General features: G+C 40.5%; 2 protein-coding genes across 4 annotated transcripts; one reads left to right on the top strand and one right to left on the bottom strand.

Moving 5' to 3' along the window:
* Positions 1–923: 923 nt before the first annotated feature.
* On the bottom strand, positions 924–8479 carry nsun6 (NOP2/Sun RNA methyltransferase 6). Of its 3 annotated transcripts, none has more exons than XM_026180191.1 (12): positions 8414–8479; positions 8009–8108; positions 6882–7037; positions 6666–6763; positions 6310–6416; positions 5971–6124; positions 5512–5593; positions 4937–5056; positions 4326–4470; positions 4099–4244; positions 2524–2649; positions 924–2447 (listed from the first exon to the last, which is right to left on the bottom strand). In XM_026180191.1, the coding sequence occupies exons 2-12, from the start codon at positions 8081–8083 to the stop codon at positions 2268–2270; spliced, it is 1389 nt and encodes a 462-aa protein (XP_026035976.1). In that variant the 5' UTR covers positions 8084–8108; positions 8414–8479; the 3' UTR covers positions 924–2267. The 3 variants fall into 3 exon arrangements, with proteins under 3 accessions (XP_026035976.1, XP_026035978.1, XP_026035977.1); XM_026180193.1 differs by having other exon boundaries at positions 6666–6760; XM_026180192.1 differs by lacking the exon at positions 8414–8479 and adding an exon at positions 8215–8396.
* Positions 8480–9095: 616 nt separating this feature from the next.
* arl8 (ADP-ribosylation factor-like 8) lies at positions 9096–16406 on the top strand. The gene is made up of 6 exons (XM_026179808.1): positions 9096–9558; positions 11518–11578; positions 11669–11816; positions 13295–13378; positions 13524–13675; positions 14972–16406. The coding sequence occupies exons 1-6, from the start codon at positions 9513–9515 to the stop codon at positions 15018–15020; spliced, it is 540 nt and encodes a 179-aa protein (XP_026035593.1). The 5' UTR covers positions 9096–9512; the 3' UTR covers positions 15021–16406.
* The last annotated feature ends 23 nt before the right edge of the window (positions 16407–16429 follow it).

The raw sequence follows: 16429 nt of genomic DNA, 5'->3' as shown, positions 1-16429 counted from the left end.
ATAAATAGTCATCTGAAACTCCACTAAAAAATTGAGGTAGACTCACCGGCCTGCCTCCTGAGTTGTCATGACAACCCCGACATGAATGACAATGCTGAGGGGATGATTCTAATATAGGAAGCTGCCTCGACACACACTCACAGCTGCCTTCATAACAGACAAACTCGGAGATGAGGCATATTTGATCTTGAATTTTAATGTGAAATCGGGGAAAAACAAATCTTCAGTGGTGCAGCGAGTCCGCACTCACATGCAGCTTAGATGCAGGGAGGTGAAGTGCAGCGCAGACAGATGTGTGCGTGGACTGATAAGAGTCTGATGTTATTCCCAGGAAAGGGGATTGAGCTGAGGTCATAGTGAAGGTCCTCAAAATACTGCGTGTCAGAAGAACGGGACAGATGTCGGTGCACTGCTGGCACGGATCTATAAATTGCACACAGGCTGCGGATTTATTGGACATCCATTTTAAATTTGCACTGAATAAATTAGTTCCTATATTTGGCAACCATAAGCACGTGTGAACATGTAGCAATATGTAACACACTATAATGTGTGTGAGCAGATATGAAGTGGAAGTGGAGAATCAATTATTTTACCAAGCCTTTCATTATGGGAACATCAGAAAGCTTTGAAAAATTGAAGATCATAAGATCACACAGAGAAATAAGATGCCATTGAATGTCGATTTTCATCGCACCAAATATCTAGACCCCAAATATTCTAATGAATATGAAAAAGTGCCAGATGTTTCTGTAACGTTTTAAGCCTTTTCTGTCTAACAAACCATTTTAATTAGTAATTTAAGCACAAAAGGCACCTAACTGAAGAGACGAGCCAGTGTTGTACAACATACAACAGAGAAAAGAAGCAACTAAATTGTATATTTAGGCAAAAACAATCGATGGCTGTCAAGAAGCCAATGATTAGGAAAGCAAACAGGGAGAACATTTAATTTGAGGTATGCCAAGTTATGCAAGAACTTAGCTTAAAATCAGTGGTAACAGGTCTGATTGAGCAATGCATCCAAATTATTACCAATGCAATAAAAAAAATACCTGGATAAAAGACACAATGGAACACTATCAGTCATGGCCCAGACCTCAACATCAATGAAGCAGTTTGGGATGATCTTACAGAGAACGAAACACAAGCAGCAAACATCCAAAGAAGAGCTCTGAAGCCCAGAAAATTATCTATTTTTGGGCTATCAAGCTCTTTAGCAGTTTTTTGTCCTGTATAGTAATATTCTATGCACCTGTTTTTCTAGCAAAATATAAAGAAACGAGGGGTGGCGGTATTTTTTTGAATGTCAGTGCGTGACGTTTGTCTGGGATGTGTTGACTAAATGTTCAAATATAAGACGATTTGTGTTTTGCTTGCATAAAAAGGAATAAATAACAAAAGAGAAAAAGGAAAAAAAATTAGCTAAAATTCTTTTTAATCTCTGCTAAATACAATTAGTTAAAAGGAATTTAGACAACAATTGACAAATGGTTTGAGATCATATGCAAAGGTCTTCTAGGAGTAAACTCTACCATCATGAAAAAACCTCTGGACTATTTTGGCATCTTGTTTTTAAGGAATTATCTAAATTAACTCTTATTTTATTAGTAAAAAACAAATTTAAAAAAGGTCTAAATATCCTGGAAGTCATCATTTTAATAACATCTCTTTTTCCTCTCACATCTTTACTCTTAACCACTTCCAAAAACAGAAACAGCCTCCCTTTAAATGTGCTCTTATTCTGAAAAACTGAGCAACATTTCCTTCTGATGAATGCAGAGACTGAGCCAAACACATGCGTCTCCTCTTTCCTGCAGGCTCCAGAAGTCCTAATTAAATGTCCCAGTCGTCTCCAGCGCTGCAAAGACACTAAATTGTTAATTCCTCTCATGGCCTCTTTCTACACCTACTTCCTGATCCATTCTCCAGCGAATCCGTCACCATGGCAGCTGTGTCGTCACTGTTGTTATAGCAACCGTAGCGCTGCTTCTGCTGCATTTGCCGTTACTCATCCAGACTCCGTCGCCACGTGCCCCCCAACCACCACCCTCTTCCATCCAACCCTCCCCTGGTGTTTATAAAGCTTATCCCTATATGGCCCACGGTTTTAGAGAGCAGCTGTTAAGAGGCAGATGCTGTAAACAGCGCAGGGAGCTCTTTGTCAACACTGGCCCGTCAAAGCACACAGAGTGTCGTAATATAAACACTATTGTTCCCATTTTGCTGTCTCATATGAGCCCCGTGCAAGAGCGCGAGCCCTCGGGTTAGTTTTTCAGGAACTTAGCGATAAAGAAGCCGATAGTGTCGCTGTCGGCTCTGCAGGGGAGCGGGGCTGTAATTTCCGTCTGCTCCCAGCTCAGCTCGGGACTGAACCTCTGGAGGAGGCGCAGCTGCTCAGGTGGAAGGCCGGCTCCAGGCATGCCTTCAGCACCGATGTGGGGCTCCTGAAAAACAAAAAAAAAGGTTTCACTTTGTGATTTTTACATTTGCAGTCACGTCCATGTGGCTCAAGTGCTTTACCTGTGGCACAAGTGAGAGGCAGGGGAAGGTGTCAAGGGCCCAAGCTACCTGCTCCTCATTCTCTGCTAGAGTCACTGTGCAGGTGCTGTACACCAAAACACCACCTTTCTTCAGCAGCCGCACCGCCTGCAGAGACACAGATAGCTACGTATTCATGTACTCGCTTTATAGTCGGTGTAATTGTGGTTTTATTAACTTTTTAGTGAGTTTTAGAAGCACTGGACCAAAACTATTTGGTTTCAGTTCATTTTTTGCTGCTCTTTTTTAGAGGTAACCTCCAGGGTTTAAAATTAAGTACCAAATAAATTACAGATCCTCTTGTGGCCACTTGAGGCTAGCTCCAAAACTGTGGAAATTCCCACAGACTGTCGTGTTTAAAAGGCCCAAATTTAAAGTATTAAAGATTCATCTTCACAGCTTTTTAACATTTGCTTCCAAAAGTATTGCCTGTTATGGTCACTGAAGGGAAAACACACCAGATCTATTATCTCTAATACTCATCATTTATCACATTCTGGGTGTGCATTCAGTTCAAAAGACTGCCTTTCTTGGTGTAGTGGTGCATTAGTGAATTGGCAGCTTGCACACGTGGAAAGGCCACATCAGTGGTGAAAGATATATGCAGGTATTTTGCTCCAAACCGTCTTTTTCAGGGAAGGCCTTGCAAATTTCAGCAAAACATTGTTAAACTGCACACTGCATCTATTCCAACAGCACGGCTTCATAGTAGAAGATTCTCTGACTAGTGAAGTGGCCTGCACCTTTCACCAGCTATAAATACTTGGCACTTGATGAAACACAAAATACGACAACGAAGATCCAGGACTGTTGAGCAGCTAGAATCCTATATCAGACGAGAATGGGGCAACATTCTTTTCCCAAAATTCCAGCAGCTGCTCTCCTCACTTCCCAGATGTTTATAGGCTGCTGCTACAAGAAGAGGGGATGCCACACAGCGGTAAACACGGCCTCCTCCAACTTTTTTGAGACACGCTGCTGCCATCAAATTCAAAGTGACCTCATATTTTTCTTAAAATGCTTCATCTTCATTTTCTAAATATTTGATGTGGTTTCTGTGTTCTAATGGTAAATAAAATAGGAATAGGAAACACTGATGAAGCTCTAACGAAGCATGTCCTCTGCGCTGGTTTCCATGCAAGTGATTGTTGGGGTTTTCTCTGTGTTCTCTGTATCAGTGTTGGGTCTTTACCTTACAATATAAAGCACCTTGAGACGACTGTTATTGTGATTTGGTGCTACATAAATAAAATTGAATTCAATTGAACTTTTTAAATCGAAATCACAGAAAATGATCAGGTCTCGAAAGGTTATTCGCAGAAATTTGAAATGACAGTTTGCTTTCTCTGCGCACTTTTGAACAGACTTGTAAAACTGCACATAAGCCTGAGAAGTGAGTTTCAAACCTCACAGTGACGTTAAACAAGTAAATCTGAGCTGTGATCAAGCTGCAGTGGAATTTCTATCCAATGCTGCCACCTGCAGGTTAAAGAACGCTAGTACTGCTGTGATGTTAAGATGATAAAACGTGGTTTATGTGTGTGAAGTAAAACCTACAGCATGAAATAACTTGCGCTGCAGTGGCTGGTAGGAGCAGATCTCTTTGAGGCTCCAGGTGCTGCCCATGTTGGGTCTCTGTCCGAGGCCACTGCAGGGAGCATCGAGCAGAACCCGGTCGAAACTCTCCGGAGGGAACGGAGGTCCTGGGAAACACAGACACTGAGCTGCTACCTATTTATTATGAACCCCGGAGATTTACATCATAGATAAACTCTGGACTGTACCTTCAGTTTCCTGTGCTGGGTCACTGCTCACAGACAGAGTGCTGTTAAAGCAGTGCGCCTTCACGCTTTGCAAATGCAACATTTGTGCATTTTGACGAATGCGGTCGATCTTATTCCGGATCCTGTCCAAGGCTACGACCTCTCCCTGTGTCGGAGGAAAAAAATATATTAGAAACAACTTAAAAAGGAAGGAAATTTCACAAATTACAATCCTAGACTGCTTGATTTTATCTCAGGAGACGTTTTAGTTAAATCAAGTAAATGCTAACAAGGACACAATCTGATCACTAATTTTATTACACAAAGATGAACGTGTTGTTGTCCGCCCTCTCCTCCAGGCTGGACACAGACCAGCCTCCCAGTGGGGTGGTGGTGGGCCCCTTTGGTGGGGTACAGATGCTGACCTTAAATGTACTTAAATTCCACTTGGATCATTTTCTATGTTAACAGTTAATGTAAAGTGTTGCTTGAGACCTAGATCTAAATCACTGGTGTCAAATTCATTCTAGTTCATGGGCAACATACCATCCACATGGACCAGTCAAATCACTGCATTAAAAAAAACAAAAATACTCTGAATATTAATGATGATCGCATCTGGACACAAGAACCTGATCTCCCATGAGCGCAGCAATGTGGCAGGTCTTCCCTCCAGGCGCAGCGCACATATCCAGGATGCGCTCCCCAGGGCGAGGTCCGAGCACGTGTCCCACAACCACAGACGGGAGGTTCTGCGCAACATGGATTCGCTTCAGTATGGGCAGTGATGTGGACATAACATGTATACAATACAGTTCCTGGTTGATTCAGACTGAAACCTCACTGCTGCTCTTTTTAAAATGGACCTAATACGTTATTCTACATTGTCTGTCATTCTGTAGGAATGTTTTAGGCAGTTTTTTTAAATTCTTGGATCAGTATGATGTCATAAAGAGCGGATATCCTATCAGACTCCTGATCCACCTGCTGCTCAAACCATCTGTTTGCAAGGTGCAGCTGTTCCAGAACAATACAGGACAGTTTATCTGAGCCATAGGATAAATTGAGGGGCTACAACAAAGCCAGTTATAACAGAAAATACGGATTATTTTGGAAATCAGAATTATAGGTCCACTTTAATAAAGGTCCAATGCGGTTCTAGTTTATTACACCGACTTTAGCTCACTGCGGCTCTAATAAAAAATACCTGCAGGAACGCTAGGCTAGGTAAAACACCATCAAAGGACGGACTTCTGTAAAGCGGCTCCACCATTCGGATACCGATACCTCTGAAAGAAAAAAAGACGACAACTAATCAGCTAACACGTTTCTAAGATGAAGAGTAAATTTAAAGTTTCTATCCACATTGTCCAAGGTGCTTTTAAAAAAGAGCAAGGGATTTTCAACATAGCATTTCAAAACATACAAGAGGTCTTTAGAGACCATAAATTATTTAAAACAAATCCTATTCAAAGCAAAAAATAAAGAACTGCCAGGTAATATTCAGAGTATGTTTATTTTGAAAGAAGGAAGTTATAATTTAAGGGGTTTTTCTAACTTCAAAACAGGGAAGGTCCGTACTAGAAAAAGCTTTTGTGTTTCTGCTCATGGAGTGAAACTGTGGAACGGTCTGAATATGGAATTAAAAAAGACAGTGTTTACTTACCTGGCAGGCTCATCTGTGCAGAAGATAGTGGAGCGGTCCATTTCGGCTACTCCATTACCCACAAATACCTTTTTCCCCTGGAAGCTGGTGGCTCCTCGGGTGCACTTGCCCTCCAGGTCAGAGAAGACGGACACCAAATCCCCCGCCTTCATGTCTAACAAGAAAACAAAACAGCACACGGTTCGGTTTAAGGGAGATAATCAACACTTGGAACAAATGAAGATACTTTGGCAAAAAGTAAAACGTGCTTCCAAATCACAGAGCAGGTGAAGAAAACAAAGACACCACTGCTCTAAGTATTCACAGCCTCACTTCACTTCTACTGTTTTTAAGTCTTACATTTGGGGCTGCCGAGGATCCCCGGGGCGAAGACGTGAGCGCCTCTCAGTACGGCGCCGCCACACTGAGCGCCCACCACCACCTCTGAGCCGAGCTGCTTCACAGGTCTGAGAGTACAGGACAAAGAACGATCACACGGTTACAGAGGATACACGCACAAAAATGCCGTTCTTCTCTTTGACTGACAGTTTGTTGGCAGCTATCTGAGGGTGTGTTTGTTGTTCCTTTGTTATCAGAAATATTTCCTGTGTTGTTGCTGTTCCACTTGGATGTTGGAGAACCTCAGAGGCCCAAGTGGTGCTGAGTGCGACCTCTACAGAGCAGATTAAGAGTTATCTGAAGCATTCCTCGCATACCTCGGACCTTCAACAGGAAGGATCAGCACATCCGCAATTCGTGGGTGTGGCAGAATCTGCACAGAGACTTCCTCTGCTGACGAGCTGCACATCAGCTGCTAGAAAAACAATGACAAACTAAATAAGCATGACTCCAACACACTGCAACCAAATACCGAAGCCCATTGTGTGGGTTTTCTTACGCCCTCTACATTCTGTTACCAGACAGAGACTCACCTTCCTCAGCTCTTCTGCCAGCTGCTGCCTGATCTCCTCAAGGGGGGCGAGATGGGTGCTGGCTCGTACGCAGGTGTATGAAGGTGGGTGAGACAGACATGAGAGCAGCTTGTGGAAACGATGCTCTGCCTCCTGATGACCCACCGCCGTTAAAACCTAATAAAATAGAAGGGTTAGGTAATAAAAAGCATACAGTGTGCCTTTATGTTGATGAAGTAACACAAAAGAACTGTTTGTAGATGGTAAACAGACTGGTACTTATAAAGTGCTTTTCTGCAAAATACAGACTAAGAGCATAGACAAAAATCTAATGACAGGGTCACCTGATCCAACCCTAACTACCTCTATACTTTAACTATATTAAAAGCACAGAGGGTGTCTATTCCCTGAACCCAAACTGGAAGCTGGTTCCACAGGAAGGGGGCCTGATGGCTGAAGGTTCTGCCTCCCATTCTACTTTTAGAAACCCCAAGTAAGCCCGCAGTCTGAGAATGAAGAGCTCCGTTAGGATAATAAGTTACTATGAGATCTTTAAGAGATGACGGCACCTGATTATTAAAGGCTTTGTATGTGAGGAAAAGGACTTTAAATTCATTTTCTGGATTTAACAGGGAGCCAATGAAGAGATGCCAACATAGGAGTAATATGATGCTTCTTTGTTGTGCCAGGAGACTTTTAGGGAGCTTTCAGATCAACCCAGTAACAATGAATTACAATAGTCCAGCCTAGAAGTAATGAATAAATTAACTAGTTTTTCAGAATCAGTATCCAGAATGTTTCCTGAGCTCTTTCAATGCCTGACTGCATACAACAGAAATGTAATATGAATGATTTGTAAAAAACAAATGAACGAGAGAACCCATCAGTGTTTAAGGGAGCAGGACTTCTGTTAAAGATTACTTAATATTTCTTGTTAGAAAGTCACATGTAACCGTTTTGTAACTCTCAAATGGTTTTCGTGACTGTTATGCGGAGAGAGATTTGCAGAAAATATACTGTAACAGCTAAATGAAAGCACACGCCGATAAATGACGACTTGTAGCATCCTAACTACTCCCTCAGTGAGTTATCTTTTCATTTGAAAGGGAAGACAGCGATCCCAAGAAGTGCATGTGAAGTCTTCTTACCTCCTTGTTTAAGAAGACACTCTTAAGATATTCAGTCACTTCAGGCTTCAGGGAAATTCGTGGGAAAATCGACATTTCCTCTGTTTAACAAGGCTTCAGACTGTGGAAAGGAAAGCAGGAAAGCAACACGTGTCAGATGGACATCTTGATTATCACCGCCACTGGATTAATGTGGAAACCTAAAGAGACCAACAATTCAGCGATACCTGTTGTACAGACCAAAATGTTATCGCTAGATCAGGCAATTTCTCCAAGTATATGAAAGATCGTATCACTTAAACGACTCTGTAACATTCAACAAGTCCGCTTCTTAAAATTTATTTAATACATTGACTGTTAAATTCTCTTTCCGCTCCAGGTCTGATTTCATTGTAAATGTGCTTTTAATTGTATTTCGTTACTCACTTCTGTGCAGCGTGGAGTCCACCGGATTGTTTTGGCATTCTTCTTGCAAGTACTTCCGCATACATCATAGGCCACGTGACACAAATTGTCTTTCTTTTTAATTTTTTTTATTGATTTTTCTCTTTAATTAAACAGAATAGATATATTTAAAAAAATCTAAATAAATTCTAAATAAAAAGAAACAAAAAATTGTGCGAAGAATATGCTCAAGAATAAATCCACCAAAAAGAAAACAGCATTTTCAATAAATAAATAAACAATTATAAATAATAAAAAAATAAAGTTTATTTGCATGTTTTGCATGTGTGTGTGTGCGTGTGTACGTGTGTGTGTGCATAAATCTTTGTCTTTTTTGTTGTGTTTAAACAGTAAAGCAAGTTATAAAATAATATATCCATCATAAAAATTTATTTATAAAAACCTAACAAGTAAAAACTTTATCAAAATAGTAAAACATTTAAAATTATGACATTTAAACATAAAACTTTTTGTTTTAAATGTTGGCTAAACTCCTTTTCCTTAGGAATTTTATAGTTATAGGCAATATAATTTAGAAGCAAATAAAGGTGGAACTGAAGTGTTAGCGGCTTGGCTTCATTGATAAGAACCATTCCTAAAAAAGAAAAAAAAGAAAAAAAGAAGAAGAAGCAGAAACTGGAGATTTAAAAGACAAACATGCCACGATGCGTAAACGTCATCACGTAACCGGAAGATAACTGAGCAGTCGGGATTGCTTTTTTTAACCGGACAACTGGCAGCTAACGGGCAGAAGAAGAGAGGAGTAGATACTCACGGGGACTACACAGCTGCTCTGTACACACAGGGATTATTTGTACTTCTTGTGGGGGCTTTAGGCTTTACTTACACCTACACAATAATAACTCATCCCGGTATTGTTTTAGATCTGGTTTTAGCTTCATGGCTTAGATGTTTTAGATGGAGTTTGCATTGAAAAGGTCGCTGAGGTGTTTTGTAGACCAGAGCTCTTTGAGCTAGTGTTAGCTAGAAGCAGCCAGCCGCGGACTGCACGGTGCGGACCACAGAGTGGAGAAAGTCGCTCTATCCACAGAGGGACGGACATCGGCATTTATCCCTAACAATGGGCCTCATACTCGCCAAACTGTGGAGCTTCTTTTGTAACCAAGGTGGGTGTCGGTTTTTGCAGCTCACTTATCTCCCGCCGGCTTCTTAACCGGGGATAAGGCGAACTGTTAGCCCGTTAGCATGAAGAGGGCAGCTGAGGTGCCACAATAGCATATGGCAGAATTATCTCCCCACACATCTATTTTATTTATTTATTTTTACTTAAGCACTGCCATCTGAACTGTCTTTATTTATCTTGTAAACCAGGGTACTACTCTCCACCCGCATGACGCCACCCAACATCGTAACTGTTAATCTGTTTATCAACCGATATAATTACCTTAAGAACCTACCGGGGTATGTTCACAGTGTTGTCAATCAGCTTTGGCTCACTGTCCAGGACACGTCGCCCTTACTTAACTTTTCCTTGACTTTCTGGAAAGATGTTTACTGTAAATATAATTATTCAGTTGTGGCTCCAAGTGTCCACTTAAAACAATGGAACTAGTCTAACTACTATTTTGCTCCCGTTTATGATAGGTTACCAAGTTGGATAACCAACATTATCGTGTAATTTCGAGTTTTAAACTATGGAGGACAGAATTTGAGAAAAAATACAATTCAACCCAGAAAATATATATTAAACAGACAAAAGGTTTACTCCTTTCCTCATCACTTGCATCTTGGAACAGTAAAGAAATGTATACATGTCGAAAGAAGTACCAAAATAAGCTCTCGGGTAATAAGAATATCTAAACAAATTTCAAATTATTGATTTTTAGGTAGTTTTGGTCCTCTGTATTAAAGTATTCAATGTGGGTTTGCCAAATGTCCTCCAATGCAGTGTCAAGTATTCATTAACTGTACAGCTTCAACTTTCTGTTTTTTTTTTTCCCCCTTACTGTAAGTGAGTGTTATTTTTCTTAATAATGAGGAATAGGAAGTGTAAATCATTAATGAAGGATGTGGTTATATTTACAGATAGAATTTGTATTTTCTGTTTGATTCCAGTCATCATTTGTCATCTGATAGGGAATTATTTTTTTGTGCTCTTTAGCATGTGTTATATTGCTTACTTACTGCCTGGCCCTAAGAGTGGCAAATACCTACTTTCATTGTTACCCAATTCTGGATTAAACTATTCCCAGTGTCAAGTTTTACTTACTTAAGGAGACTGCTGTGTGGTTTGTGTGAAATTGTTGGGACTCAGACTAGGAGTTGAATCTATGTCATCATCACCATGTAATTGTATTACTAGAGATGTGGTTGGAGACACAAGAAGTGATTCTTCTTGGTGTATGAATCCCTTTGTGTTATTTTTGCCGAATTTTAATTCTTTAGTGCATTCTAGGAATAAATGTTTCCTTTCTCTGGACATCATACGCGTATTTTTCCCTGTGTGGTGACATCTATTTGAATTTTTGTTGATAGTTAAACTGTAAAAAAAACAAAACCAAAAAAGCCAAACCAAAACCTCTTTGGTGGGTGCCAACATTTTTATTTATTTATTTATTTTTTAATATATGCAGGAAAAACCGTGTAATGTTGCTTCTTGTAAAGGAAGCAATATACATGTAAAATGTTTGGAAAGCCAATGTAGTTCATCAAAACCCTCAGAGCTGCGATGCCCTTTGGCCAGACTTCCTTCCTTCCTCTCAGCCGGAGGCCTCGCAAGGGCAGGAAGTTAAAACACTGGCCTGAAATATTTTAGTATCTACATGTTCCTCCAATTCTGCATTTAGCCCACCATGTTTGCCTGTCTCGCACCAGCCTCAAACCCTCATTGTTGTTCTATGTTCTAGCTTGTTATATGAATGAGAGGAGTTTAGTGTAGGTCTAGGTTTGTTTGTTTATTTGGGAAAAGTAGGTCAGGAAGACATGAGGTAGGAAGTAAGTTTTTGAGGTTTTTATTTTTTGGTGTGATTGCTTTTTGTGAGCTTGATCCAGTTTTTGTTTCAAACTGTATACTTTCAAATTAATTTCTGAGTTGTTTTTTTTGTTTTGTTTTTTTTGTTTTCCAGAGCACAAGGTGATCATTGTGGGACTAGATAATGCAGGGAAAACCACTATCCTCTACCAATTGTAAGTACTTTTTTCAGTTTGAACCTTCCTTCCTGAATGCTTTTAAAGTTGGAAAAACACAAACCCACTTTGCATTTCTGTTTTATTCAGTCTAATGAACGAGGTGGTCCATACTTCTCCCACCATCGGAAGCAATGTTGAAGAAATAGTGGTGAAGAACACCCACTTTTTAATGTGGGACATAGGTGGGCAGGAGTCTCTCAGATCCTCCTGGAACACCTACTACTCCAATACAGAGGTGAGAAACACCTTGCAGAGTCTTTCACACTCGACAGTAGCCATGTATTGTCGAGCACAGTTTTCTCCCTGAGCACAGCAGCTGGTGTTTGCTCGGAGCACAGACGGCAGCATAGGCCGCCCAAGTCAAAGGTCACCCTATTCACAAAGGAGCCGGTCTGAGAAGCAAAGGGGTCAGCTGCCACAGTAAAAAGACAAACAGCAGAGGCAGATGTGTATGAGAACTTAAAGACCGCTCTTTACAATATTCACTAAAGGTTTATATCCATTTTGGCTGCTTCATGATTTGAATACAAAGCTCAATTCCTCATTGTTCCCTATGCTTTCTGTGGGAGCATTCCATTATCCTAAAATGTCTCCTCACATATTCACTTGCATCTCTCTCTCATATCCTCTTTGTGATGTGTTAGAGATCCAAAAAAAGACATGTGAGCGTGGAGGAAGTAAAGCTGTCAATCTTCAGCTCCTCCCCCGATGGCAAACTTTGTTCTTTATGTGGAGGTGCAGCATTAATACATCATGTCGCCTGATATAAGACATGATTATACACCTGGGTGTCCTTGCTTTAAGCTGCTCCAGAATCCAACCTTTCCCTCATTCCTCAAGGTGGATCAAGGTGATGATGATGGCTGATTCGGAGCAGTTCCTAGGTTGTGGGAGAAGCGAGAGTTGGCATAATGTAAACCACCCCATGTCGGGGTTTCTGGGAATTCTAAGAGGCAGTATTCAGCATTTTTATTGACTGCTTTTATTGGGAATATATTAACGGTCAGTTATTGATTTTTTATTTATTTTTTTAAACCTCAGACTGCTAGTAAATTAATTATTTAGGAGCTGTTAATGAAATAATGTATTTGTTAGTAAACTCAGTATATTTTTTGGAAAAAAAAACTTCAAATCTAAGAACCTGCTTTTCACTTTCACATTAATATAACGTGAATATTGATAGGTTTAAAAAAGTAATTGAAATATGTGAATTCCAGGAATTAAGGATGCAAAAAGGAAACCCTATGAGATTAATTATGTGACTGATTATTATGGAAAGGTGAGTTAAACTACTGTAACATTCAGGTGTGTTTGTATCAAACAGTGGCTAAACTGATGCTGTAGACTTTACTGCAGCTCTGCAGTTACTGGAGTAGCTTGTATTTATATTTTGATTGTAAAGTCAAATGGTCACATAACAGTTTGTGCTCCAAGTCACTTTCATGTTGAATAATGTGTTGGTCTGTGTCATCTTCTGGTGGTTGTTGCCTTAGTTTTGATGGTGTGTCTCACATCTCTTCCAAATTAACATGCCTTTGGCATTTTGTCATACAGAGACAATTTTTCTTATTCAAGAGGGGATATTTGCATAGCACTCACCACTTCCCATTGTGAGGGTTTCAGCCTCGGAAATGCCCACCCGCTGTGTTGCATTTTGTTGCTGTGCCTTTTGAAAAGAGGTCACTTAGCATGGACTTTTTTTTTCTCCCCCAGTTCATCATTCTGGTGGTGGACAGCACAGACCGAGAGAGGCTGGCTATCTCTAAAGAGGAGCTCTACAGGATGCTGGCCCATGAGGTAACACATAACACTCTTCCTAGTATGACCATATATGACGATAACGCAGGACGATGGCCAGGCTTTTCCTCCACCAGCATTGTTTAGAGTTTGTGGTTCAAAAAGTGGCAGCGACTAAGGTTGTGCTTTCATTGTTCTCCCTCAGGACCTGCGGAAAGCAGCTGTGTTGATATTCGCCAATAAGCAGGATATGAAGGACTGTATGTCTGCAGCAGAGATCTCTAAATACCTCACCCTGAGCTCCATCAAAGACCACCCCTGGCACATACAGTCCTGCTGTGCACTTACGGGAGAGGGGTAAGAGAGATCTGCTCATTCTTCACAAGCAGGAAATGCAGAGTGACAGGGTGTGCAGACTTTTTATTAATGTAGGGGTTAGATGATGATATCTCACCCTCATCCAGCTGCAAACCAGATCTCAATTAATACACAGATGTTTCTAACTGATCTTATTAGTTTTTTAAAATGAAAGCGGTGAGCAATAAAAGAAAACGGGGAATGCAGATGTTTTTTGTCTCTGTTGTTCTATCTGTAATTGTTTTCTAAGAGACGGATGTGGCCCAAACAAGCAGAAACTGCAGCTCTCCATACAAACCTTAGATGAAGTGTTTTTATCTTCGTTTTCTCCTTTAACAGATTTAACCCGGCACCTAAAAGCTACTGTTCCAGGATTTTTGTTTTGTTTTTTTATCGCTAGGCTGTTTTATTTGTTCTGCTTGTTTTTTGGGGGGGGGGTTTGTTTGCTTGTTTGTTTTTTATGTTTATTGGAACAAACTGAAACTCTATATTATGTTCAGACAACTTTTCAACAAGCTTTGGTGCTCCAGTATAGTGACACCAACACCACATACTTATGAGGACATTTATCCAGTAAAATTAGTGTTAAGTTGTCCTGCAGGGCTGTGAGGCTTGTGAGCCACCAGATGTCACTGCATCTGCTTACTTTAAGCCCTGAGGCCTCAGGAGGCTTTGTGCAGCCATCAGTGGCAGAGTTCTGCTTTAAAAATAAATATGACCCACTGCTGTTTGTGTATAAGGGTAAAAACAGGCACACATTAAGTGCAGTAAGACAACAGGGGGAGTTAGTGAGAACATAAATATCCAACACAAGAACAACACAGGGTGTTTCCAGCTGTGTGAAAGTGTCTGACATGAACGATTTTCTGCTTTGTGAAACATGAAGAAGGACAACTCTGCAATGTATCCAATTTGGCTTCTCTTAAAGTTACTTGAAGTTGTCTAAAGCTGTGAAAACAGATGGGTATCTTTGACTCTTCCAAATTAGGAGTGCTCTACAGGAGTACACAGTATAAAAGAGGGATGCAGCTTTGAGGTCTGAAAAGTGAAACCCCTGCTGAAGAAATTTAAACCTGCATGTCACATTCACTTTCAAAAACGGTCACAACAGCTGAAACTCTCAACTCAAAGTTTCATAACAGAGCTGCACAAACCAGAGTGTGACATCATGGCAGCTACACCCATCTTTTATTCAGTCTGTGGCTTTGGGCCACATGGTCCATCGTGGGTTCTCATTACATTTGAAGGCATTGAAAAAGTTCTCCTGATTCTCATCTTTGATTTCCTGTTTTTCAGGTTATGTCAAGGCCTTGAATGGATGACCTCCAGAGCCGGACTCAGATAGCCCATTCCTTTGCCGTTAATGGCCTGACTACCTTCAGCACCGCTGGGATGGAACAGCATTATTTTTATTTTTTTTTTTTTATTTTATTTTAGGACAAATTTGGAGAAGAGTGTTGGCACGCTGTCACAATGGAGCCAGTCCTTCTCCTGAACAGAGACCAGGAATAACAGAGACCAGCTTAAGGAGCAAGTATTTTGGAGTACGGCACCAGACTATCATCATTGACATGACATACTTCTCATCATATCATGTTACATTATATCGTATCATAAACCCCACGAGGATGTCCATACATGGTGCAGCTGTCCTTTTTTGCCATACAAGTTCATCTATGTTGGGACACAAAGGGATTACAAGCAGTGTTGTTAAAGGAATGGTTCCAAGCTGTTACTGTACAATAATGTTCTCATGGTCAACACTTTTATTTTGGGGGGAGGGGTTTATCTGTTATGTATAATTTCTGTTTCATAAGCTACACCATTGGTATTTCTCACACTACAACCTGATGGTGCCGTATTAAAATGTGGTAAAGTATGAAATCCTATTTTTTAACGACCTTGAGCCTGTACTTGTATATTGTTGAGCCAAATGGTGTTGATGCACTACAAATTTTCCCTTCTCTAGCCTCTGGAAAATGAACCCTGCAGCATTATTTCAGTACACAGCTCAGTTTTAATAACAGTATTTCAAACTGCAACATTTTTTCCTAAACGATGCATTATGGTCTTTATTTAAATTTTGCTTATAGACCTGTTTTGTATTAACACACGGTCACTGATGTTGCAAACCCCGCCCATAAGCTTTTTAGTTTTTGACAGCCTTTCTGGCATCTCAGTCCTCTTAAATAAACCTTAAAAGAGGTGCCACGTTTATATGAAGTCATTACTCATGAACCACTTGGCTATGAGGAATAGCAGAAATATGGTCCTAATGTAATTTTGGCTGTTTAGGTATAACTTGATCCTCCGCCTTAACCAACCTGTTCTGGGCATCTTGGAGGACCGTGCAGTTCAATCTGAGAGTCTCCCTGTGATTTTGACCTTCTTTAATTCCTTGAACTTGCTAATGGATCTATGCACGTGTCACTTTTAAACCTTGTATTCCTTTTACAAGTTCTGCAAGTGGCCAAAAAAAAAAAAAAAGTGATGAGGTGCTTGAATCTTGACTGCAAACCATCCTGGTCTGAGAGTGCCTCTGAGATGTTCTGGTGCAAGGTCTTTTTACACAAACAGGAAGTGGATGAAGCGTGCGGCCACCAGACACTGCAGCACCAAGGTTTACAGCTTTTACCTTAAACTCAAAGCAAGGGAACTGATCATATACTGTGTGGTGATGTCTGTACTGTATCAGTTTTATTTCCAATAAAGGTTTGTTTTAAACTTTCAATTATTTCAGAGTCAAAATAACTT

This window comes from Astatotilapia calliptera, chromosome 9 (assembly GCF_900246225.1).
Source record: "Astatotilapia calliptera chromosome 9, fAstCal1.2, whole genome shotgun sequence".
Lineage (NCBI taxonomy): Eukaryota > Metazoa > Chordata > Actinopteri > Cichliformes > Cichlidae > Astatotilapia > Astatotilapia calliptera.
This window is presented reverse-complemented; position numbering and strand designations above follow the sequence as displayed.